Below are 22786 nucleotides of genomic sequence, written 5' to 3'. Positions count from 1 at the left end.
CCGTGCGCCGGGAACCCAGTCTTGCTCTTGTGGGCTTGGGGCCCGGCAGCGAGAGGCAGACTGCACATTTGGGGTCCCCAGGACCAGTCTCAGGTTCTTGGCTCCCTAGCACCCCCAGAACTCAGCGGGGCTTCCACTCAGGCTGCGGTTTAGAACAAGGGAGGAGGACAGAGACCGAGGGCTGGCTGTCCCCTCCCTGTGCTGTCAGGGCAGCCTGGGTCCTCCGAGCCCCGGCACCTGGCCCACAGGGTTATGGGGTGCCTGCCTGTGTGGCCGCCTCGGCCTCTGGTCCCTCAGGGGCCCAGCTGCCCCCACAAGTCACTGGTGAGCACGGTCCCTGCCCAGGTAGATGGGGGTGCGCCTTCCACGGCCAACCCACAGCGATCATGAGGGCGGGCACATCGGGAGGGGGTATGTGAGGAAATAGAGCGACCTTGCGGGGGGGCCAGAGGGTCCGAGTCCGCTGGTTGAGAAGAGGGGCTCAGATGGGGAGACAGTTCTGGCAGCAGGAGAAGTGGGGCTGGTGTGCTTTTCTCACGACTCGGGCGTGTTTGCTGAGAGGTTCGCGCTCCAATCGTCCGGCGTGCTGGGTGGGTCTGGGCGCCCAGTGCTGATGCGACGCAGTGTGTACCGGGAGGGGGGCTGCAGCCAGGGCTCAGCGCCCCAGCCCGGGAAGCTTCCGGGAGTCCTACCAGGACCTACCTCTGCCCTGTGTCCCCGGGGCCGCTGCCCATCTCGCTTTTGGGGCATGGAGCCCACCTCCCAGGTCCTCCTGCAGCTCTCGGCCCCGGGGGTCACTTGGCAACCGGCCAGCCCGTGTCCTGGCCCCTTGCCCACCAGTGCTGTGGGGCCACCTCAAGGCACCGAGACAAGACCACGCCGCACACGTGCGTGGGGCGCCTGGCGAAGGCGTCGCGCAGGCAGGGCCCGGGCGGCGGAGTGGCCGCAGACCGCCCCTGCTCTCTGCGCCTCCACAGCCACCGCTGCAGCCTGCACCCCAGGGCCCTGGGGTCTCGGGGCCTTCGTGGGCCACCGCTCCGGTCTCGTCAGGGCGACGGCCAGGAGGCCGCTCCCCCGCAGACCCACTGAGCTGCGGCTCCCGTGGCCTTTCTGTGCCCGGCTGGGGCCGCCTGCACCGCCCTGCTCCCACGCTTTCCCCTCCGCCGTGCGTCTGTGGCCTCTGTGTGTGCCGGCGTGTCTGTACCCCGGGGACGGGCTGGTGGCCCTGGCTGGGCCCTGGCACGTGTCTGTCAGTGGCGAGGTCCCTGCTGGTGTCCAGCGAGTGCTCAGAGTGAGTGGGGTGAACGTCCTGGAGCCGGGGACGCCCATGTGCGCCCAGAGGCTCTGGCGTGCTGATGGTGTCTAGGTCCTGCCCTCGTGAGAGGGCCCAGGGTGCCTGGCTGCACGCTCCGCGGACGCTGTGCCTGGATGCGGAGCGCTGGTGGCTGGGTCAGAGGACGCGTGGCCACTGCAGGTGCTGGTGGCTCTGGCGGGCCCTGCCACATCCTAAGGCTTGTCTCTGTTTGCAGGCCTGGTGGTCGCCGAGTACGACCAGTCCTCTGGTGGGCTCCTGGACATCCTGCGGGGCGGCACCGAGCGCCTCTTCACCAACATCAAGGACACCTCCTCCAAGGTCATCCAGTCCGTTGCCAAGTGAGTCGAGGGCGCACAGGCTCGTGGGTTCTCTGCAGTGAGCTTTCGGAACCCTGGGTGCGGCCCTGCCTGCACGCCTGGCCGAACCTGCTTGTGGGGCCATGGGTGAGCGACCCGTGCTCAGCGCCAGCCCGGCCCCCCTGCGTGGGCTTAGCTATCGGTCCCTGGCTGCGCTTCTGACCCCGCAGTGGAGGGAGCACGGTGGGAAAGCAGACGCGCTGGCTCTGGGCCGCATCCCCCTCCCCGAGGGGGGCCCTGTCCAAGGAGACCACGGCCACAGTACACGACCTGTTCGTACTGTCCTCCGAGCAGTCTCGGCTTTGACCAGGGAGTTTCCGGGAGCGTTGGGGGTTACCTCTGGCGTGTCACCTGCCTCGTCCAGCAGCAGGGGCAGTGTGTTTGTTGTGTCTGTGAGCCCCGTGTGGGCCTTGGCCTCATTTTCTTTGTGCTGTGATCATTGTTTTGTGTCCACAACTGTTGGCGACACAGGCAACAGCCCACATGTTTTTGCACGAGTGTGCCCACGTGTGAGCATGTGTGTGCATGGGAGCACACGTGCGTTGTGTGTGAGAGCTAGCGTGTGCGTGCACACGTGTGTGTTCTGCTGTCGGTGGGCTCCGGGGCCCCCGTGTGCTTTGCCTCTGATGTGACCTTACGTGACGAGAAGAAACTCAATTCCCACTGAGCGCAGGGGTCCGGCAGTTCAGGGTGCCTGCTCACACCTGTGTCTGTGGCCCTTTGCAACATCCCGGGCTGCACCTCGTAGCTGGTGGAAGGGTCAGATGTACAATCGTTCATTTATGGTGCCCGGCTCTCCGGAGTCCTGTCCACGGAGACGGGAACAGTCATGTGGGCCGAGGCTCTGGGTGCGAAGGCCAGAGGGTCCCGGACGGGGCGTGGACGGGCGGAGGTGACTGCTCGGCGCTTACCTATCACCTGCCCATGGTGTTCCTGCAGCCACACTCCCAGGGCGGGGTGATCTCACGTGACGGCACTGAGCAGGCTGCTCTGCATGCGTGTGGCCGCACCCCGGCCCGCAGCCGTCCCCATACTTTCTGCTGACTGGGGAGACGTCAGGGCAGCGGGTCCCACGGCCCCACTCATGTCCCCCCATCTTCCTCCCAGCGGGGTTCATCATGGGGTCTCGGGGCTGACCCGGGCTGGAATGGCAGACCCGACAACAATGAACGGGACGTGAGAGAAGCCACTCGGCCTCGCCCAAGGAAAGAAACCAAATTCCCACACGGCTGAGACGCCATCTCCCCAGCCCCCCCAGGTCTCTAATGGGCCCAACGTCCCCGGCCTTGGGGGAGGCTGCCGGGAGGAGAATGGACACTGCCCCGGCCTCTGCACCCGGGAACCATGATGACGGGCACCTGGAGTGGGGCGGGTGGCGCACGCTGGGCATCACGTACCTGCTCGTATTCTGAAAAGCAGAGTTTCGGGTGAATGGTCGGGCCTGAGAGTTGCCTGGGAGGGTGGGGGTGACGGGGCTGTGCCCAGATTTAGCTGCCTTCACGCCCAACTCGACTCACAGCCATGTTAGTGAGCCTGACGTGCCTCAGGCTGGTGGCACAACCAGGCCACGTGGTGGCATGGTGCCACACACACCCAAGGGCAGGTCCTCGTAGGAGTAGGAACGGGGGTTTCCTAGAGTAAGAGGAAAGGTGTGTGCGTCGGGTCCCAAGACCACCCCCAGGGTCCCGAATCTCCGGAGGACACATGAGACCCACTGGCAAGTGGTCCTCGTAGCTGCGAGTTGTTTCAGAGAAAGGACACAGCTCAGCTCCCTGTGGAGTCATGGACAGACAGATGGACACACTGAATTCCCAGCCGAGCTGCGAGGCCGGGCCCCAGAGACCAGGGCCCGTGGGGCTGCTCACGGGGCACTGGAGCCCTCAGCTCCCCCAGGCTGCAGGTCTCCGCATGGACCACATTTTCTACAGGCATTTGGGGCGTGTGGCCACTCCTATCAGTCATGAGAACGGGGAGTGCCCTCCTGCTCTCGCCGGACGCCTGCCGGGGCTAGACTTGCCTGCAGCCCCTCTGGGGACCAGGGTCAGGCTGGGTACCGCCTTTCGCCCAGGACGCCTGCCGGAAGTGAAAGAAGTCTGTGAGCCCCTGTGTTTGTGAAGTTGGTTTAGAAATACTAGTGTGAGCTCATTCGTTTTGCGACTCCCCACTGAGAAGGCCCAGGAACGGTGACAGCCCAGGCCCTGGACTGTGACCTGTAACTGCCCTTCCCACAGAAGGGGTGGCCTCCATGAGGCCAGGAGGGGGTGGACTGGACCCCGGGTCTTCCCTGAAAGCAGGGAAGCCACCCCACACTGCCATCCCCGTCACAGGGAAGGACCCAGACATGGGGACCTGGTCTCAAAAGATGCTGGCCGGAGCAGGGGAGCATCCCAACAGCGACAGGCTTGCACATTTACAGCGAACGCTTCCTGGTTCTTTGTTCACCAAATCCACAAACAAGCAGAAGATCCACATGGAAATGGCCTTCACCCTGCAGGGTCAGACAGGCACAGCGGCCACAGTGCTTGAGCTCGCTGAGGGGGTCCTCCAGGCGGAGCCCCATGCGCTGGGCTTCAGGCCTGCCACAGGAAGGTCCAGTTAGGGCCTGGTGATGGAGACCCTCCAGGGCCACTGCCAGCCCCTCGGCCGCAGTCAGGACCTTCATCTCAGGGTATGTGGACCCAGGAGTCCTGGGGTCTATCCGGAGGAGGACTGTCCCCGTGTGTGCAGCCTGTCCCACGTGGCCTCCAAGAGGCGTGGCTGGCTTGTGGGCCTGACCCTGAGCCCTCACCTGTCTGTGGTCTCGTTTGTTTCTCACCAGTTTTAGGTCAGACCCTACATGTCCACACGTCCTAGAGCCCCCGTGCCAGGTCTTCACAGACGCCCCCACCAGGCACCCCGAGTTCCCAGCCCGGCGGTGTCTGCACTCTCAGTGTTGACCTGCCGCATCCCCCCACTGCCACGGGTGCTCCGGCCCCTCCTTGGGGACAGTGGGGTGGGTGGCCGGGCCCCGCCAGCTTCCCCATCACTAGGTATCCCACGTGGAGCCCTGTGGCCTGTGGGTCCGGGGACGCGAACCTCTGGCCGCGTGTCCCCATGAACTGCTGCTCTTATCCTTCTCTCTTTTTCATGTTGGGTTTTTGTTTTTCTTACTGATTTTACATTACATTCTATAGACTAGCTTTTTCATACAGGGTAAACACGGCAAATGCTTTCTTCTTGTCTGTTGCTCATTTTAATTAAAACACAAGTTTTTCACAGTTCCCTTTCCATCTTTTGTCTTCTCGTTTAGGAAGCCTTTCGTGCCCCAAGTTGTAAATAGATCAGACCTGATTTAAAACACATCTTAGGGACTTCCCTGGCGGTCCAGTGGTTAGGACTCCGTGCTTTCACTGCCAAGGGCCCGGGTTCGATCCCTGGACAAGGAACTAAGATCCCACAAGCCACGCGGCATGGCGGAAAAAAAACACACACATTTTAAAAGTCTGAATTTATTGTAAATGTACCTTTTAATAGCTTGATTGTTGCACATTTGGCTTTTTAATCCACCTGGACCTCCCTCTGGGGACTTTTCTCGATTCTTGCTCACTTCCCCCTGACAGGAGCAGCCCCTCTGCTGACGACCAAGCTGGGTGCTGTCCCAGGTCGTCCTGTGAGCCCCTCTTGGCCCCGCAGCCCCACGCTCTGTTGTCTGGGCGACAGGCCTTTCTCCCTCCCCCCAAGAACATTGGCCGTTCTCACTCATCTGTTTCTTCACATGAATTCTGGAATAAACCTGTGAAGTTGCCTGTGCGGTCATTGAGGGTGTAGCGTTTTATCTACTTCATGGTCAGTTTGGGGACAGTTGGTCTCCATGGTGCTGACTCTTCTGCTGGCTGCACGGGGCGGGCGGGGGGTGTTCCCGTGGCAGCGCGGCTGACCCCTGCCCAGGCCTGGCCTGCGGAGGGCACCGCATGCTGCCCCTGCACCCTGCTGACACTGACGACCGAAACATTAGACAGGTGGGGAAGTGCGTCGTCTTTACATTTAGGAGAATTCGTATCGTAAAGGTCGTGTTGCTCCTCAGTTAATCTATAAATTCTTTGCAATAAAAATAAAAATCCTGATGTCGTTTCCACAGATTTCAATCTCAAAATTCACATGTAAGTTATTCAAAATGCCTGGCAATGTTTTTAAAAATAAGAAGAGACAAACCCTGTTCTTTATCAATTTTTTTCAAACATCTGTTGTGTTGTTACAAGTGTTTAGACTCACGCTTGACATGTACTTAGGTAGGGATAGTATAAAACACAAAATGTGAGTCTAAAAGAAAATAACAGACTAATGGGTCTATGTTGCTGAGACCATGGGTAGCTGTGTAGAAGAAGAAAAAATTGGGTCCCATCTAATAACAGCCAAATACAGTAGTTCTGATTTGTTAAAGGATCTAATTGTGAAAAGCAATTTCTTAGGAAAAACTAATAAAATATAGAGGAACATTTTTATAACACCAGAGTAAGGAAGATATCTTAAATGTGAAAAAAAATATATAAGCCATGGAGAAAATGGTTAATAAATTTAACTAACTTAAAAATTCTCTGTTCCTGGGCCTCCCTGGTGGCGCAGTGGTTGAGAGTCCGCCTGCCGATGCAGGGGATACGGGTTCGTGCCCCGGGCTGGGAGGATCCCATATGCTGCAGAGCGGCTGGGCCCATGAGCCACGGCCGCTGGGCCTGCGCATCCGGAGCCTGTGCTCCGCAACGGGAGAGGCTACAACAGTGAGAGGCCCGCATACCGCAAAAAGAAAAAAAAAAAAAAGAAAGAAAAAAAAAAATTCTCTGTTCCTTGAAAAAACACGTTTAACAAAAAGATGTGGCATTGATTGGGAGTAAATAGGTTCAAACTATGTAACTCACAAAACGGATAGTATCTATTATATACAGTGGATTATGAAAATTAATAGGAAAATGAAAAAATGCATAAAGGAAATTAACAGAAGACAAACTATGAATAAACTACAAGGAGATGCTCAGCTTCATGTTACCTTGTAGATAGCATATTTGGGTCATACATTTTGATCCACTCTGACAAGCTCTGTGTTGATTGGTGTATTTAGACCATTGGTGCTTAAAGTGTTTATTGGTACACAGGCTGACCCCGCTTTACTGCACTTGGAATGCAGTGAGGGTCTGTGGCCACCCCGCGTCAAGCGAGTCTGTCAGCATCTTTTTCCAACAGCATCTGCTCACTTTGTGTCTCTGTCCCGTTTTGGTAATTCTTGAAGTACTTCAAACGTTTCCTCATTATTGTATTTGTTATGGTATCTGTAATCAGTGGTCTTTGAAGTTACTGCTGAGACTCACTGAAGGCTCAGACAATGGTTAGCATTTCTTAGCAATAAAGCATTTTTAATTAAAGGGATGGGCACTGTCTTTTGGGCATAACACTGTTGCACATTAATAGACCACAGTGTTGCGTAAACGTAACGTTTAGACGCGCTGGGAACCAAAACGTCCGTCTGCGTGGCCCCTTTGCTTCACTGCACAGGGCTGCAGCCGAGCCTGCAGTGTCTCCACAGCACCTGGGGTTGGATTAATAGCCATCCTATTTGTTACTGTTTTCTAGTCTTCGCCGTTGTTCTTTGGTGCTTTTTTGTCTTCCACTCTTTTCCTATCTTCTGTGGTTTTAATTGAGCATTTTATATGATCCCTTTTCTCTCCTTTCGACCTTATCAGTTATACTTGTTTTTTCTGCTGTTTTCCGTGGTCGCCCTAGAGTGTGCCTATTTACCAGCTAACCCAAGTTCACTTTCAAATAGCATATTATCACTTCCCAGGTGGTGGGTGTGCTTCATAATGCCACAGAAGTCCTAATTCCTCTCTCCTGGCTCTTGTATCGTTGTTCATTTCACTTGTACACAGGCATGTTTGAGTATGTGTGTCTATATGTGAAATATGTACATAGGCATACCTATCAGGTGTATTGTTGCCATTATTATTTTGAACAAACTTATCAGATAAATTAAAAATAAGAAAAATAAACATCTTTATTTTACTTTCACTTATTTCTTCTTTGATGCTCTTTCTTTCTTTAGTAGATTGAGTTTCCGACCTTTATCATTTTCCTTTTTTCTAAGGAACTTTTTTTTTTAACATTTCTAGAAGGCAGATCTACTGGCAACAAATTCCCCCAATTTCTGTATGAGAAAGTCTTTACTTCTCCTCACTTCTGGAGGATAATTTCTCAGCGAACAGAATCCTGGGCTGCTGGTTTTTCTCTCAATGCTGTAAATATCTCGCTTCGCTCTTTGCTTGCATGGTTTCTAAGGAGAGGTCAGATGTAATTCTTATCTCAGTTCCCCTGTAGGTAAAGTGTCCCCCTCCCCTCCCACCCCCCAGCTCCTTTGGGATTTTTTTATCTTTGATTTTCTCTAAGTTGAAACCGACATGCCCAGGTGTAGTCTTTCCAGCATTTGTCCTGCTGGGTGTTCTCTGGGCTTCCTGGATCTGTGGTTTGGTGTCTGACATTGATTTGGGGAAATTCTCAGTTAAAATGTTTCAGTATTTCTTCTGTTCTTCTCTGTGTTTTCCTTCTGGATTCCCCATTATGCTACACCTTCACCCCACAGGCCTTAGATGTTCTGTTCTGTTCTTTTCAGCCTTTTCTCTTTGCTTTTGGGTTTTCAGGGACTCTGTCGAGATGTCCTTTCGCTCAGAGGTTCCTTCCTCAGCCGTGTCCAGTCTAATCAGCCCATCAAAGGCAACCTTCATTTCTGCTGCAGGGCTCTGATCTCTGGCGTTTCTTTTTCGTTCTTCCTTAGGATTTCCACCTCTCTGCTCACATTCCCCATATGTCCTGCATGCTGTCTACTTTATCATTAGAGCCCTCAGCACGTTGACCACTGTTGTTTTAAGTCCCTGTCTGATAATCCCAACATCCTGACACGTCTGGTTCTGATGCTTGTTCTATCTCTTCAGATTCTGCTTTTTGCCATTCCATGTGCCTTGTAATTTTTTCTCAATAGCCAGACATTTTGTATTGGGTCAGAAAACTCTGTCTTCCATTTTTGTTGTCATCTCTCTCCCAAACCAGCTCCTTATGTCCCACCTTCTGGTAGTAAGAGAATTAAAGACCCTTCCTGTCGGGACCCCCGCCTCTCCACTCCTTGCATTTTGTAATTTCTCATCCACCTCTTATGTAGATGTCAGCTCCACACATGCCCACACGTGTGTGCACACAGTCACCCAGGTAGGTACACACGTGCACACTGACACGTGCACATACAGTGTCCCCGGGAGCTGCAGCCTGAACAGTGAGGGCCACCCCCACCCACCCCGGCCTCTTAGGGACTTGCTTCAGTTTAAGCTCTTGTGAGTTAACTGTAGATATTTCCTATAATAACCAAGTGCCCTTTTTTTTTTAATTCCAGTTATGCAAAGGGAGATTTGGATATTTCTTACATCACATCCAGAATTGCAGGTACGTTTGCCAGCTTTAACCATAAGGATGAACTTCTGGTTCTTTCCTGTCTGAGGACGGTGCGTGGGATTCTGGCCTCTTGGGCAGCCACTCACTCGCCCGAGATGTGGCCTAGGGTGTCCATCCCTGCATCCAGTGTGCCTCTAGGCCCTGCGGTGGATAATGCCAGTGTCAACCCAGCTTCTCCCCCTGGTCTGGAACCTTCTGAAACACTGAGGTCATGAGGGAAATAATGCGAGGCCACACATATTAAAATGTGGGTCTCCAGGCAAAAACCACAATCCAGATGCTTGGGGAGATCCTGTGGTGCTTCAGGCTCTGTGGCAGAAGCTGCGTCTCAGGAGGGTTTTGGGGCACCATCTGGGGATCCCAGAGGATCTGATGGGTGGTGGGGCGGGGCTTGTAGGCCATTGCTCCGCCCCTTCTCAGGACTCACCGTACCTTCGGGTCAGCGGCCACGAGGAGCAGGCCCCCGTGTGTGCCCGACCGTCCGGCCTGTGGTTGTAGAGGTTGCAGGGGCTCCTCTCTTGCAGTGATGTCATTCCCGGCGGAAGGCGTGGAGTCGGCCATCAAGAACAACATCGAAGACGTGCGGTTGTTTCTGGACTCGAAGCACCCGGGCCGCTACGCTGTCTACAACCTATCCCCGAGGACATACCGGGCCTCCAAGTTCCACAACCGGGTGAGCACAGGCTCTGGCTGATGCTTAGCCTAGCGTGGCGCTGGTCCCCGCTGGACACTGCGTAGGAGGGATGGGGTCTTATCAGGGGTCCCCGAGGATCGCTGAGCCTGAGGTGCCTCCAGAGGGAACGTGAGACCACGCAGTTTCCTTGGCGAATAAATGCTCGGGACGTGGACACTTTTTACAGTATTTATACTGTCCCTGAGCGCAGACAGGGCAGGTGCTGCGCTCCTTCTGCCACGTCTGCCAGAGCCTGCCTCCCGAGTCCTGTCGCGCGCCTGGAGGGCGGGGGTTGGCGCTTGGTTTGGGGGTGGTGGAGTGCTTTGGGTGGGGCCTGTGTGTCTGTGCCCCGGCTGGCGAGCTGCCTTCCCTGCAGGTCTCTGATTGTGGCTGGGCAGCCCGACGGGCCCCGAGCCTCCGTAGCCTGTACAGCCTCTGCAGGAGCATGCACGCCTGGCTGCGCCAGGACCCCGGGAACGTCTGCGTGGTGCACTGCGTGGTGAGCAAGCTGCCTTGCCCTGGGACACTCAAGGGACAGAGGGGACATCCAGAGGGTCAGGCGGGGGCGGCCTGACCGAGTGGTGACCCCGGCGCCCACCACCCCCGGGAGCAGCAGTTCTGCCCTGGGGTCTGCGGCTGGCGGCCCAGGCCCAGTGCCCCAAGGCGGCTCCTGGCACCTTCTGTGGGTCACAGCCGGGTCCCTGGCAGCAGGGGCTTCTGGCAGAAGACTGCCCTCACTGAGGGTCCCCCCCACCCCTTTTATGGAAGGTGCAGGCCTCCTCGTGGCAGCACCCACATGCGGAGGCCAGCCTGCCCCCTGGGACCCTGTCTCTGAGCCCATCCTGGGGCTGAGGGTTTGTGGGTATCACACCCAGTGGGGCACCTGCCAGAACCCGCCCTCGAAGGTCAGTACTGCCGTCCTGGTGTGGGTGACCATCACACCAGGGGTGGCACTGCAGAGGGTTCGTGAGGGTGAGCGTGGACATGCCGAGCGCTGAGGTCGGGTGGGGACCAAGGTCAGGTGGGGACCCTGACAGCAGCACGTGCCCGGCCGCCTTGTGCCTTCTGCTGCGGAGCCTGTATTCGTTCCCTGAATTCCCACCTCATCAGGTGGGTTTTCCTAAGCTCCCTGATGAGCCCCGGCCCCAAGCGCAGGCCTGACTCTCCTGGGGGAGTGAGTGCCGCCTGAACCCGCCCCGTGTGTCTGTCCCAGGACGGGAGGGCCGCGTCTGCCGTGGCCGTCTGCTCCTTCCTGTGCTTCTGCCGGCTCTTCAGCACCGCGGAGGCCGCCGTGTACATGTTCAGTATGAAGCGCTGCCCACCGGGCATCTGGCCGTCCCACAAAAGGTATGGCGTTCACCATGGGGCCTGGGTGCGGCGTCACCGTGGCCAGTCCGTAGCTGTGGGCGCTGGTAGATGGCAGGGTTTCATGCGGGTGTGGACCTCGGTGTTGGGTGGAGCAAGGGCCTGCGTGCGCATTCGGGGCAGCCGCGCCTCTGCCCTGTCGGGGCTCCCGAGCGTCGGGGTTCCTGAGCAGCGGGGCTGCACCTCTGCCCGGGGCCTGGGCGCCAGCCTTCCTAGCGCGTGAGGCCACTTGCTCGCTGGCGATGGGGCAGCCCTTGGGTGCCACCTCTGCACACGTGGCCCGGTGGCTCCGTTCGGCAGGGGAGGTGGCATCTGGGAGCTGTGTGGCAGCACCGCCCCCGCTGTACGTCCTCCACGTCAGGTCCGTGAGACACATAGCTTCTAGGCTGTCTCTGCTGACGACTTACAGGAGATGGTTTCCCAAGGCTGCAGCTGGGCACCGCCCGCCCCCTGCCCCCCGGGGCCACTGCCTGCTCCCAGACTGCCTTCCCCACTTCCATCCACCTTGTAGCGAGAGGGGAGCCTCACACTCAGGCCTGAGGAGTTGCTCACTCCCCTCAGGTACTGGGGGAGCATCTCCTTCCTCTGTGGGGAGGGCCTTGGCATGAACAGCACAGGGCCGGGCCCCCTGGGGCCTGCTGCCTCCCTCCCCTGCCCTGGCAGGGGGATTGGGAAGGCATCCAGGCCGGTGAGGGGCCATTGTACGGCCATTCCTTCCGCTCGGGGTGGCAGCACTGCCTTGATGGCGGCGTGGGGTGGTTGACCCACTCCTGCTTGTGAGGCCCACCCCATTGGCTCGCTGCCTGGGGGCAGGGCGTACCCTGAGACAGCCGGCACGCGGTCGTATCTTCCGTGTGGCTCGGGGGGGCGGGGGCGGGCCTGTCCATCGTGCAGAAGGCGTGGCAGAGCAAGGGCTGTGCCGCCGAGCATGGGTGACAGGCTGCCGACCCTTTCGGCGTGTTACCTTCCCATAATCTGGGCACACCCGGGGTTCCCAAACTGTGCCTGCAGCTTGGGGTGCCGCTCGGGAGCGCTCAGAGTCGGGGGTCAGAGCCAGCAGAGTATCGTTGTTGCCGGTGTGTGTCTGGCCCCAGGCCCCCCAGCAGACTCCAGGCTGCTTCCCTGGAGACGTGCAGATGTAGAGAGTGTCATCCCCCGCCTGGCCCAACAGCTTATAAAAGAGCGGTGCCCGCTTCAGGTGCACGACTTTTTCAAACCTGTTGGAGAAGAGCCATCCTGGAGCCATCGGCTCACCCCCAATCTGAGGAGGGACAGGTACCCACCCACAGGGCACTCGGCGGGGGGTGGTCTGTGCCCTGCAGGACAGGTCAGAGAGGGAGGCCGCTGCTCAGGGGGCATGAGGTCATCTCCTGGGGACAGATGGAAGGAGCAGCCTTCGCATGAGAACGGAACCGTGACGGGACGTTTGGAGTTGTTGGTCGCCGGTCTGTGCGTTCAGGACTCTGATGACGGGGCTGGGGGTGGGAGGGAGCACGGAAGACCCCAACGGAGAGGGCCGCGACCTCAGAGGCATCTGTAGATGTCATTCACCGAAATACCCATCAGGCCATCTCAGATGGTCTGACAGACACACCACTGGGGCCCCCGGGGGAGACGGAGCAGGAAGGGGGAGCACGGAGGAGGCGTTGCTGAGAATTTCCCCAAATTAACGGCAGACGTCGAACCCAAGAAGCTCAGAGGACACCAAGTGGGATTCAGAACAAAACACACGGAAAACCCACTTCAGCTTCCGGCGTTCACACTGCCGAGAGCCACGCACAGGAGCTCCGGAAGGTGGGCGGCGGGAGTGGAGGTGCAAGCAGTGAAGGTTCTTCTCAAGGGCCGTCATTACGTCAGCAGAGGATGCAAGTGGCGGCCTGGGATGTGCTCGGGTGACCCAGGAGATCAGGAAGGAGAAGCCGAGGCTGGAGAGGCAGGTGGGCGGCTGGCTGGCTGGGAAGCCGGTTCAGCGTCACCTGTGTGTTGGGCCCCTCGCCGAGCACACACTGCCTGCGGGCCTGCACCATAGCACTGATGGTGGGGGCGGAGGAGGATTGTGTGCAGGGCACATGCGACAGGCTCCGCTGCTGAAACACCTGTCCCTGCGGGTCAGGCGTCCAGCTCAGCCTTGACTCAAGGGCAGTCTCCTTCTCCTTCAGTTTTGAATCTGCTTCCAAGCTCACTCAGGTTGTGGGCTGTGGACCTGGGTCATGGTGTCCTGGCTTCTTGCTGTCAGCAAGAGGCGCCTGGGTCTCCTGCCATGCAGCCGTCTCCACTGCGGACCTCGGGAGTGGCCAGAGTGCTGTGGCTAGACGGAGTGTCGCCTGCTGTCAGTTTGGAGCCAGTCACGGCTCCTGCCCCTCCCCTGGAGATGGGTTAGACAAGTGCGGGAGACGGACGCCCTGCGGCGGTGCCACGAAAAGGAGCCGCGGAACCACCAAGGGAGCCGGAGGAGCAGATTCCAGGTCCACAGAGCAGGACAGGGGCAGCTGCAGCGTCCCTCACAGTGAGCAGTGGAACAAGTCGGCAGGTCGGTTCAGAGCCACGGAGTGTACCCACGACAGGAACGTGCGTGCAGAGCCCTTGGGAAGAAGGGTCATGTTCCGGGCTCTTAAACCGCAACAGGTTGGGAAGAATAGAAATCATACCAGATATGTTCCCAGGCCATCGTGGAATTAACCCAGAAATCAGTGACAGCAAGGTGGATTTGGAAAGCCTTAAATATTTCAAAGTGAAACAATCTACCTATGAGTAGCCCGTGAGTCAGGGAGGAAGTCTCAAGGGAAATATAAAGATATTCTGAACTGAATGAAAATTACAACATAAGATTCATGAGATGACACTGGAACGTTGCTTTTAGTGAAATTTATAGCATGAGATGCTTACGTGTGATTGAGAAAAGACTGACGACCTGATGGGCTCCAGAGACATGGAGCACGGGTGTGCCGTGGCACGTGGGCACACATGGAGCACACGTGTGGTGTGTGGACTGCACGGAGCACGCATGTGACGTGGCCCGTTTCCTGCACAGGACACGTGTGTGACATGGTGTGCCTCCTGCCCTCCAGGTACATCGAGTACATGTGTGACATGGTGGCAGAGGAGCCCATCATACCCCACAGCAAGCCCATCCTGGTGAAGGCCGTGGTCATGACGCCTGTGCCCCTGTTCAGCAAGCAGCGGAACGGCTGCCGGCCCTTCTGCGAGGTCTACGTGGGGGATGAGCGTGTGACTACCACGTCCCAGGAATACGACAAGATGAGGTGGGCTCAGGGCTCAGGCCCTTCCTTGCCCCGCGGCCTCATCTTCTGGGGGCTGTCGAGGAGGGAATTGTGCTCTGGGGCTGCGGCTGGGCAGTGGGCTTGGAGGCGGGGCCAGCGGGGCCTGTAGGGGAGTTCTCGGGGTCTTCGTGCTGGGTGGCTCCTTGGAAGTCCTCTCCTGGACCATTCTCCCCCAATGCCTGACGTAATTTGGCAGAAAAACCCACGAGGCAAGAAACTGGCGCTGTGGGTCGCAGTTCATCAGAACGGTATACCTCGTACCTAAGTGCACTGCTTTTCTTGGTTCTGTTCTCCAGGGATTTTAAAATCGAGGATGGCAAAGCGGTCATTCCCCTGGGCATAACTGTCCAGGGAGACGTGCTCATCATCATCTATCACGCGAGGTCCACCCTGGGAGGAAGGCTGCAGGCTAAGGTGAGCGGGCGCCGGGCGGCCCCTGGCTCGTGGGCGAGCTTGGTTCTCTAAGTGCAGTGAGAGCTCTGTGTCCCCACCTGTGTGGCAGAGGCAGAGGGGACTGCAGCCTGAGCCTGCCCGGCTGTGGCCCTGGGGCCTCTCCACGGGCCCAAGGAGCCACTTATTGGCTAGGGCACTGCCCCAGCCTCTGTGTGTCCCCGGCCCTGGAGCCCCGTGTGGGGCTCTCAGCTGGTCACCCGTGAAAAGGGCCTGGCGTCACCCTCCCGGCCTGAGGACCTTCTGTTCGCTTTCTCCCTGCAGATGGCGTCCATGAAGATGTTCCAGATCCAGTTCCACACAGGGTTTGTGCCTCGGAATGCAGCTACTGTGAAATTTGCAAAGTATGTTGGCGTCACACTGAGGGGAGTGGACGAGAGGGGTTGGGGTGCGCAAGCACCCCCAGCCATGGCTGGTGTGGAGACAAGTGCAGCGTGATTGATACTGGCAGGGGTCCCGGGAGCGCTGAGCTCTGAGACCCCGGGAGGGCTGTGAGCTCTGACGCCCCGGGTCCCGGGAGGGCTCACACAGGGCAGTGCCGCGCCAGGGCTGCCTGTGGTAAGGGCTCAGGGAGAGCCGCCCAGCCGCCCTCACAGCGTCGGCATCGTGGGCTGTGGGCATGTCTGTGTTTCTGCCCATTGTTGCTCCTTTAAGAGTCTCCGTGTTCTTTTAGTATGTTTCCCACATTGGCACCTCATGCATTTTTTTTAACATGCCAACGTGACAAAGATGAGGAATGCCACACTTTAAGATTTCAGGTTTTTTCTCCTTTGGAGGAAGGTAGTCCCAGCGCTTCAGGTGTCCTTGTGTCCTCAGACATTTCTCTTCAGAGACCAGATTTGACTAAAGACCAAGCGGAAGAGCTGGGCAAGAGACCCGTAGGTGAATCTGATGCTGGAGCTGGGAGACAGCATTAACGACTGTCTCGTGTGTTCTGGGAAGTACGAGGGGGATTTCACCGCAGAGCTGGAACGTGTGAAAAGGAGGCAGGTGTGACTCTCGGACTGAGAAACGTCACAGCTGGAACTGAGGATTGAGCCGTGTGCCCGGTAGCAGAGTAGACACAGGAGCAACGGTGAGAGAGAGGTGGATACAGAGGGGTCATTGGGGGCTGGGAAATGGTCAGGCGTGCCTTTGTTTGGAGTCCAAGGACAAGAGGACACAACAGAAACAATGTTGGAAAAATCACTGGCCAAAAATTCCGTTACACTGATGAAAAACATCAAACCATAGAATCAAAAACTCTGAAAACAGCAAACAGGAGTTTATATAAAAGAAGGAAGGAAACCCCTTCCTCAGCGTTTTGCAAATTGATAAAAACCAAAGATGACCATTTCAGAGCCCCCAGGGGAGGGACCTTCAAAGTAAGGAGACCAGCAGCTGCCTTTTAACCAAGGGGTGGGAGCCGGAGTCGGGGGCGTCTTCAGGAAGTGCCTGAGGAGAACGTTGGCCAACTTGAAATTCTGTCTCCTATGAAGTCATCCTTCAGAAGCGAAAGCCAATCAAAGATGTTTTCAGGCAGACGAGATGTTTGCAGCGTATGTGTCAGACGTGGACACACAGAGAAGCACAGAACGAAAAGAGAAAGACACCCATTAAAAGCAGGCAGGGGACTTGACTGGCGGATCCACACGGCCAGCAAGCACCTGAGCCAGTCTGCGCATCCCTCATCACCAGGGAAGCAGGTTAGAGCCGCGAGGGCAAGGAAACGGGGTTGGGGGGGAGCTCCCGTGGGAGCCACGCGGAGTTAGATGTTTTCCTGTGATGAGAACTTTGAAGATCTCCTGCCTCAGTGCTTCCCACGTGCACGTAGCGTCATTAGCCACGTACCCAGGGCCTTAGGCTTGATGTCTCCAGACTGAGAAGAGGCCCTCATGGCATCGGCAGTCGGTTGGAGAGTGAGCTGTGATGTCATGTTCATGACCCTGTTAATGTCTGCTCAGGCCTCCCGTGGGGCCCCATCCGGAGGCCCGAGGAGTGGCCGCCTCTCGGGGCGTGGCCCTTCTTGGGGTCTGGGAAGAGACAGTCTTTTATTCTGAATGGACTGTTGACACGAGGATAACCTTTACTGAGGCGCGTGCGTAGGCTTGTGCTTCGCTGTGCATGTCGTGCCTCCAGAAGTGGACTCGTCGGTTTAATAGGAGAAAGGCAAGGGGTGCCCCGCAGGCGGTTGAAAGAGGACACTTTGCAGAAGAAACCTGAAATTCCTCAGGTGCCTCCTGTGAGTGGGCAGGGTGACAGTCCAGGACGAAAACCGATGCATTTGTTCCCGGCTGAGCGTGGCAGGCTCCCCCTCAGGGCCTGTCCAGCGGGGCCTGGCCCTCTGCCCTCTGAGACCCCAGGCCCTTGGGGGCAGCAGGGCTGCGCCTCTGCTCACAGGCCTGATTGTTTCCTCACTGGCCTGGACGGGTGGGCAGACCCTGGCCTGGGGGGTGCTGTCCCTGGGGCTGGGCCGGGCAGGGAGGCGGGGGTGGGTGGCCACCAGCATGGTGCCCCGAGTGGCCCCTGAGGCCCTGCTGCCCTGGAGCTGAGCTCATAGAGGCCGCGCGCCTTCTCCCTGCTTTGCTTCTTGGCCTCTGCTCCTTGTGGATGGGCCCCTCCCTGGGCCCTCGCTGGCCACCAGATCCCCTTTGCCAACATCGCTGTCCGGGCTTTCCACCTGCAGTCCCCGCGCCAGCTGTTCCTGCCCGGCTGAGCCGTCGCTCTTGTAGTCTTCTTATGGGCACCTGGCCTGGACAGGAAGGAAGCCCGTGGCGGCCTCTGGGCCGGGAGCCTGAGAGGGCCACACGGCAGTGCAGCCACTGTCCCTGCGCCCACGTAGGCCCGGCCTCGCCCCTGCAGAGACCCCTCATTCCCTTCCTTGCACAGGGGCGGGTGTGTCCGTGAGGAGTGGGAAGGATTTTGGGTCACGCGTGCTCGCTCGTCCCATTTTGTTGAATCCAGGGAAGTAAGAACTAAAATTTGCTGTGGCCTCACCACCACCCCTGACCACTCCTGCGGCCCCTCCTCTGCCCGGAGGCTGTTCCTGGACATTGCAGGGCCCCTCCCTCGACTCCTCAGACCTTCAGGGACCCAGCGTTCTTTTCTGTGTTTCTCTTTTTGTTGCTTTACTCTTATAGGCACAAAGCAGTAAGTAATGCAAACAGACGTTAGCATAAAATAAGAGCAGTTGGAACCTGTTGTCTAGCTGAGGAACTAGGGTTTATCAATATTGTCACCAGAGATGATCTTAGGAATTCCCTCGAAAGATGCGGAGTCACAGCATGAGAGCAGTTCAGTGACATGGCAGCCACAGTCACCACTGCCAGGCTGCCCTGTTACCAGTCTCCCGCCCGTGCCCGGGCCCCCCGGCCGCCGCCCCAGGTCACCTCCCTCCCTGTTCCACCCAGTGGGAACAGGTTGGTGCCTCTCCACCCCTGCAGCCAGATTCCAGAAGCATTGGTTTATGGGCATCTGTTAATAGTTGGGGGATTTTGCCAGCGTGGATGGCATTGTTTTATGGGAACCTGCATTTAAGCTCTGATTTGAACTCCAGAGCCTGAGGAGTGAGGGCTGAGCGCTCCCCTGACGGAGGAGCGGGAGTCCTACTCTGCGGGTGTGGACGGGCCCCACCACGCACAGAGCCCTGCAGGTCCCTCTGACCCTTTGCTCGGTGGCGGCTTGAACGTCCCGAGCATGAGTGCAGGGCCAGGGTGCCTGTGGAGCATGCGGCCCCACCCCCACTCATCTCCTGGTGAACGTTGGGCTGGTACCCGCAGTGCCCATGGTCGTGCCTAACCTGCTTCTCGCCTCCCAAATGCAGGTATGACCTGGACGCTTGTGACATTCAGGAGAAATACCCCGATTTATTCCAAGTGAACCTGGAGGTGGAGGTGGAGCCCAGAGATAGGCCTGGCCACGAGGCCCCACCCTGGGAGAGTGCGAGCATGCGGGGGCTGAACCCCAAGATCCTGTTTTCCAGCCGAGAGGAGCAGCAAGACATTCTGTCTAAATTTGGTGAGATCCTTGTTTTCTGGGCACGCCTGCAGGTGGCCCAGTGTCTGTTTTTGGATCCCAAGCCACGTGGCCTGCAGTCCCTGCCGGGGTCATCGGGCGGGGCTGGTCGGACCCCTGGGAGGGTCAGCTTTGAGTCACTCGCTGTTTCGGGGGGGTGCACTTTTCTGGACATGTGTCAACTTTGAACATGACCTGGAAGAAGTCGAAGCTTCGATTGGGACCAGCTGGCAGGGCTGCCACAGCAGAGTTTGTTCCTGGCCAACCCCCACCCCCTCAACCCCCTGCAACTCAGCAGGGTTGTGTCGGCTTATTTCATAGCATTTACTGAAAGTAGCATCAGGAGCACGCTGGTGGGTGGGACTTAGGACTTCCTTTGCCACATAACAATTCTCTTCATGTTCTTGGTTTGCATTTTTTTCTGTTATGTGAGGACGGCTAAGTGTCCCTGAATAGCGTGTGTGCACGTGTGCGCATGCATGTATGCTTTCCGGTGTACGCGTATGCACACATGTCCCGGGGCAGCATCTGGGCGATGCTGGGATCCATTCACTGATGGTTGGTTGTCGTGTGGGTTTCTGGTGGTGGTGAGCCCTTCCTGGCTCTGGGCCTGGGCCCCGGAGCCCCACACCGGCTGCTGCCCTGGGCCGGGTGGCCTGACATCCCCCTTCCTGCAGGAAAACCAGAGCTCCCCAGGCAGCCGGGCTCCTCCGCGCAGTATGACGCCGAGGCCGGGCTTGCGGATGCCGAGCCCCCAGAGTTGGACTCGCCACACAGCAGCGGGGACACCGACCACTTTGTGCACACGCTGGACTGGCGGGGTGGGTAGGCGGGCCTGGCGCTGCCCCGTGGGCCTGCCCGTGCTGACTTCTCGCACTGAGCCGCAGCCGCCCCACCGTTGTCTTCTTTTCAGAGGACGGGGACTGCGCAACAGCCCCAGAGGGTCACCTTGCCGAGGAGGGTCCGTCTGCCGCGGCTGAGGACGGACGTGTGAGCGAGCCATCTGATGAGGAAGCCCCAACGCTCTCAGCTGAGAGCGGGGACGTGGCCGACGAGGACACGCCGGGCCCGGACCTGCCGCAGGAGGACGGTGTGGACCTCCTGGGGCTGCACTCTGAGGCAGGGCCGGTGCCCCCCATGCAGGCCCGCGGGGGCCCCCCCAGCAACGCGGACCTGCTCAGCCGCCTCCTGGGGGCCCCTGCGGCTGATCCAGAGGGTGCCGCAGGCGGTCTGCTCGGCGGGGAAGCGGCCCTGCTCTTCACCAGCCCAGCCTCTGCCCCGAGCGCACGGACCACGGTCCCAGCCGGTAGGTGCTGCCGACAGAAGTGGGCCCAGAGGTCACGGCAGTCTGCCATTCAGGGAGACCGTGAGCCCCCAGAGGACCTCCTGAGACAGGCGGGGGTCAGCGGGGTCAGCGCCTTGCCCCTCCCTCTCGGGGCCATGGGGTCGTGGGAGGGCCGTCCTGGAGCCGATCCTCTGGGCTGAGGGCATGCGCTGTGGTGCCTGCACTCACGTCCACCTGCTTCCTGGTGTCCTGCCACAGCGGACCCGTTTGACCCTCTCCTGCTGCCATCTGACCCGGACGCCCAGCCCCACTCCCAGCCCGACCTCTTCGGCGAATTTCTTAATTCGGACTCCGCAGCCGCCCTGCCTGCATCCTTCCCTGCCACCCACAGCGCTCCACCCCTGGCCCGTGGCACCAACTTCCTGCATCTGGGTAAGTGCGGTCTCCACACCGGGGATGGGGCCACAGGGCCGGGGGAGATGGGCAGTGCGATCCTCCCTCCCCCAGAAAGGGGGCGCAGCCAGTGTCCACTCTGTATGCCCTGCTGGGTTTCAGGGGAGGTGGGAAGGCAGGCTCTGGGGCACCGGCATGTGGCCAGCCATGGTGGGAGGATGCCTCTCTGAAGACCCTTTCAGATGAGGGACCGCGGACGCTAGTCTCAGCATCGCCCTGTGGGCTTCTCCTCTTTCTGCCCCCCTGCATCCACTTGGTCAGTGCAGTGACCGTGTGATGTGTCCTCTGCCCGTGCGGAGGGAGGCCGGTTGGAGGCCCCAGAGGTGCGTGAGCACAGCCCTGCCTGGGTCCTCGCTAGGCCAGGAGCACCGCAGGGGCTGCTGCCCAGCACCTCGGCCCCCCACCTCCCACATGGGCGGCTGTCAGGTGTGCCTCCTGCCTCCTGCCCACACGTGGAGGGGGGTACGGAGGGCGGCCCCCAAGGCTGCCGCAGATGGGGCTTGCAGCCAGCCTGTCCCCTAGGGCCCCCAGGAGGCCATGGGAAGGCCATGTGCCCGCCCCCACCGGGGACACACCTGATAGCGCTGCTGTCTTCCCAGGTGACCTGCCAGCAGAGCCCAGCAAGATGGCAGCCTCTACCAGCCACCCAGACCTGCTGGGAGGATGGGACGCCTGGGCTGAGGCTCCGGCCCCCGTACCAGCTGCAGAAGGTACGGCACGTGGCGTAACTGTGACCCCAGCCCCCAGAAGAGGAGGAGGCAGGAACAGCGCCCTAGGGGCACTCTGGCCGGGCCTCCTGCCACTGTCCCGAGTCCCTCCGTGTGGCTCCTGTGGGCGCTCATTCGACTTGTCTGAAGTTTTCACCCAGAATGTTCCTTAGTGCTTCCTTGTGCCCTGCAGGGCCCTTGAGAAGCTGCAGGCTATCCTGGTCTGTCCCCTGTCTGTGGGGACAAGAGTGCTTCTGGCGTCTCACTTTCATCATGTCTGTCCTTCTTTCCATATGTTGGGATTCTGTCCCGTGGGGAAGTTTCCGGTAGTGAATTGTTTTCAAAGGCAGTGGTGTTTGTGATGCCTGTGACATGCTTCTCTCTTAAGTCCTGTTTGTTAATTTATGGGCTGTAATTGTAAACATACTACTCTGCCAGTTTGATAGGCTGTCAGTTCTTTTCGATTTGTTTTTCTTCATTATGTGTGAGGTTGTTTATTATTTTGTATGTTTTCGGTTATATTTCTTCTGAGAACTGTTTCACATTTTCTAATCATTTTTTTGCACGGGAAATTCACCTTTTTTGTATTAACTCGTAAGAGCTCTTTATATATGAGTTGCCATCGTTTGTAATGACCTCACAGTTGACTCTTGAATGACACGGGAATTAGGAGCAGGACAGTGATTTACTTAGACGTTTCAGTACCTTGTACTTAGAATGAACGAATGTCGTAGAGTGCACTCACACTTTAGATGGATTCTGGGAGGCGGTAGGACAAACCCAGGACAGTTCATACAAGCTGTCAGGTGACCTCCCACACGGAGCAATGTGGGCAGCTTGGGCTGCGAGTGTGGCCATGTCGCAGGTGCAGTGACAACGCCGAGCGAGGCCTTCAGGAGCGTGAGATGGGAGGGCAGAGGCCGCATCTACTCCAGTGTGCTGGATCTAATGCCCCTGCCCTCCTCCAGGCCCCTTCATCTCTCCTGGAGGCCAGCCGGCACCTCCTGGCCCCCCAGCCAGCCAGACCAAGTCTCAGAGCCAGGACCCATTTGCGGACCTCGGTGACCTCAGTTCCGGCCTCCAAGGTAACCTGAGGGCCGTGTCGGGCACGTGGAAAGCGCCAGGCCTCTCTCTGGGTTGTTGTGTCCACCTACCCGAGGTGGGGCCTCACCCTGTCCACCAAGGCCCAGGGCACAGCGACACCAGGAAAGGCCCAATCTGCTTCATCCCAGGAGCTTGTTACCAAGATAACACCAGGAATTGCCAAAATTGGTGCTGGGGTCTGGCCCTCCACAGGCATAGCAGTGTTTGGGGGTCATCTAGGAGCGGTCTCAGCACAGGAGTGTGGAGAGTGCCTGCCCCACTCCCCAGGGAGCAGAATTCACTGCCAGTACTTTTTCTGAGAAAACTTTTAGGGACGTTAATTGTTTGGAGGCCAGGAGTG

General features: G+C 58.3%; 1 protein-coding gene across 3 annotated transcripts in view; it reads left to right on the top strand.

Annotated features, from left to right (window-relative positions):
- GAK (cyclin G associated kinase) overlaps positions 1–22786 on the top strand; it is a 53316-nt gene that overhangs the window by 24061 nt on the left and 6469 nt on the right. Inside the window, exons 11-24 of one of the 3 annotated variants that reach the window (XM_082611519.1) lie at positions 1530–1653; positions 9077–9126; positions 9660–9808; positions 10185–10307; positions 11022–11155; positions 14242–14436; positions 14751–14868; positions 15169–15248; positions 18707–18900; positions 19575–19718; positions 19811–20203; positions 20441–20614; positions 21235–21345; positions 22311–22427. In XM_082611519.1, coding sequence (XP_082467645.1) covers positions 1530–1653; positions 9077–9126; positions 9660–9808; positions 10185–10307; positions 11022–11155; positions 14242–14436; positions 14751–14868; positions 15169–15248; positions 18707–18900; positions 19575–19718; positions 19811–20203; positions 20441–20614; positions 21235–21345; positions 22311–22427 — 2106 coding nt within the window. The remainder of the gene's footprint in view (positions 1–1529; positions 1654–9076; positions 9127–9659; positions 9809–10184; positions 10308–11021; positions 11156–14241; positions 14437–14750; positions 14869–15168; positions 15249–18706; positions 18901–19574; positions 19719–19810; positions 20204–20440; positions 20615–21234; positions 21346–22310; positions 22428–22786) is intronic. The other 2 variants (XM_082611521.1, XM_082611520.1) reach the window with 2 other exon arrangements.

This window comes from Mesoplodon mirus (genome assembly GCF_964341445.2).
Source record: "Mesoplodon mirus genome assembly, chromosome: 2".
Classification (NCBI taxonomy): domain Eukaryota; kingdom Metazoa; phylum Chordata; class Mammalia; order Artiodactyla; family Ziphiidae; genus Mesoplodon; species Mesoplodon mirus.
This window is presented reverse-complemented; position numbering and strand designations above follow the sequence as displayed.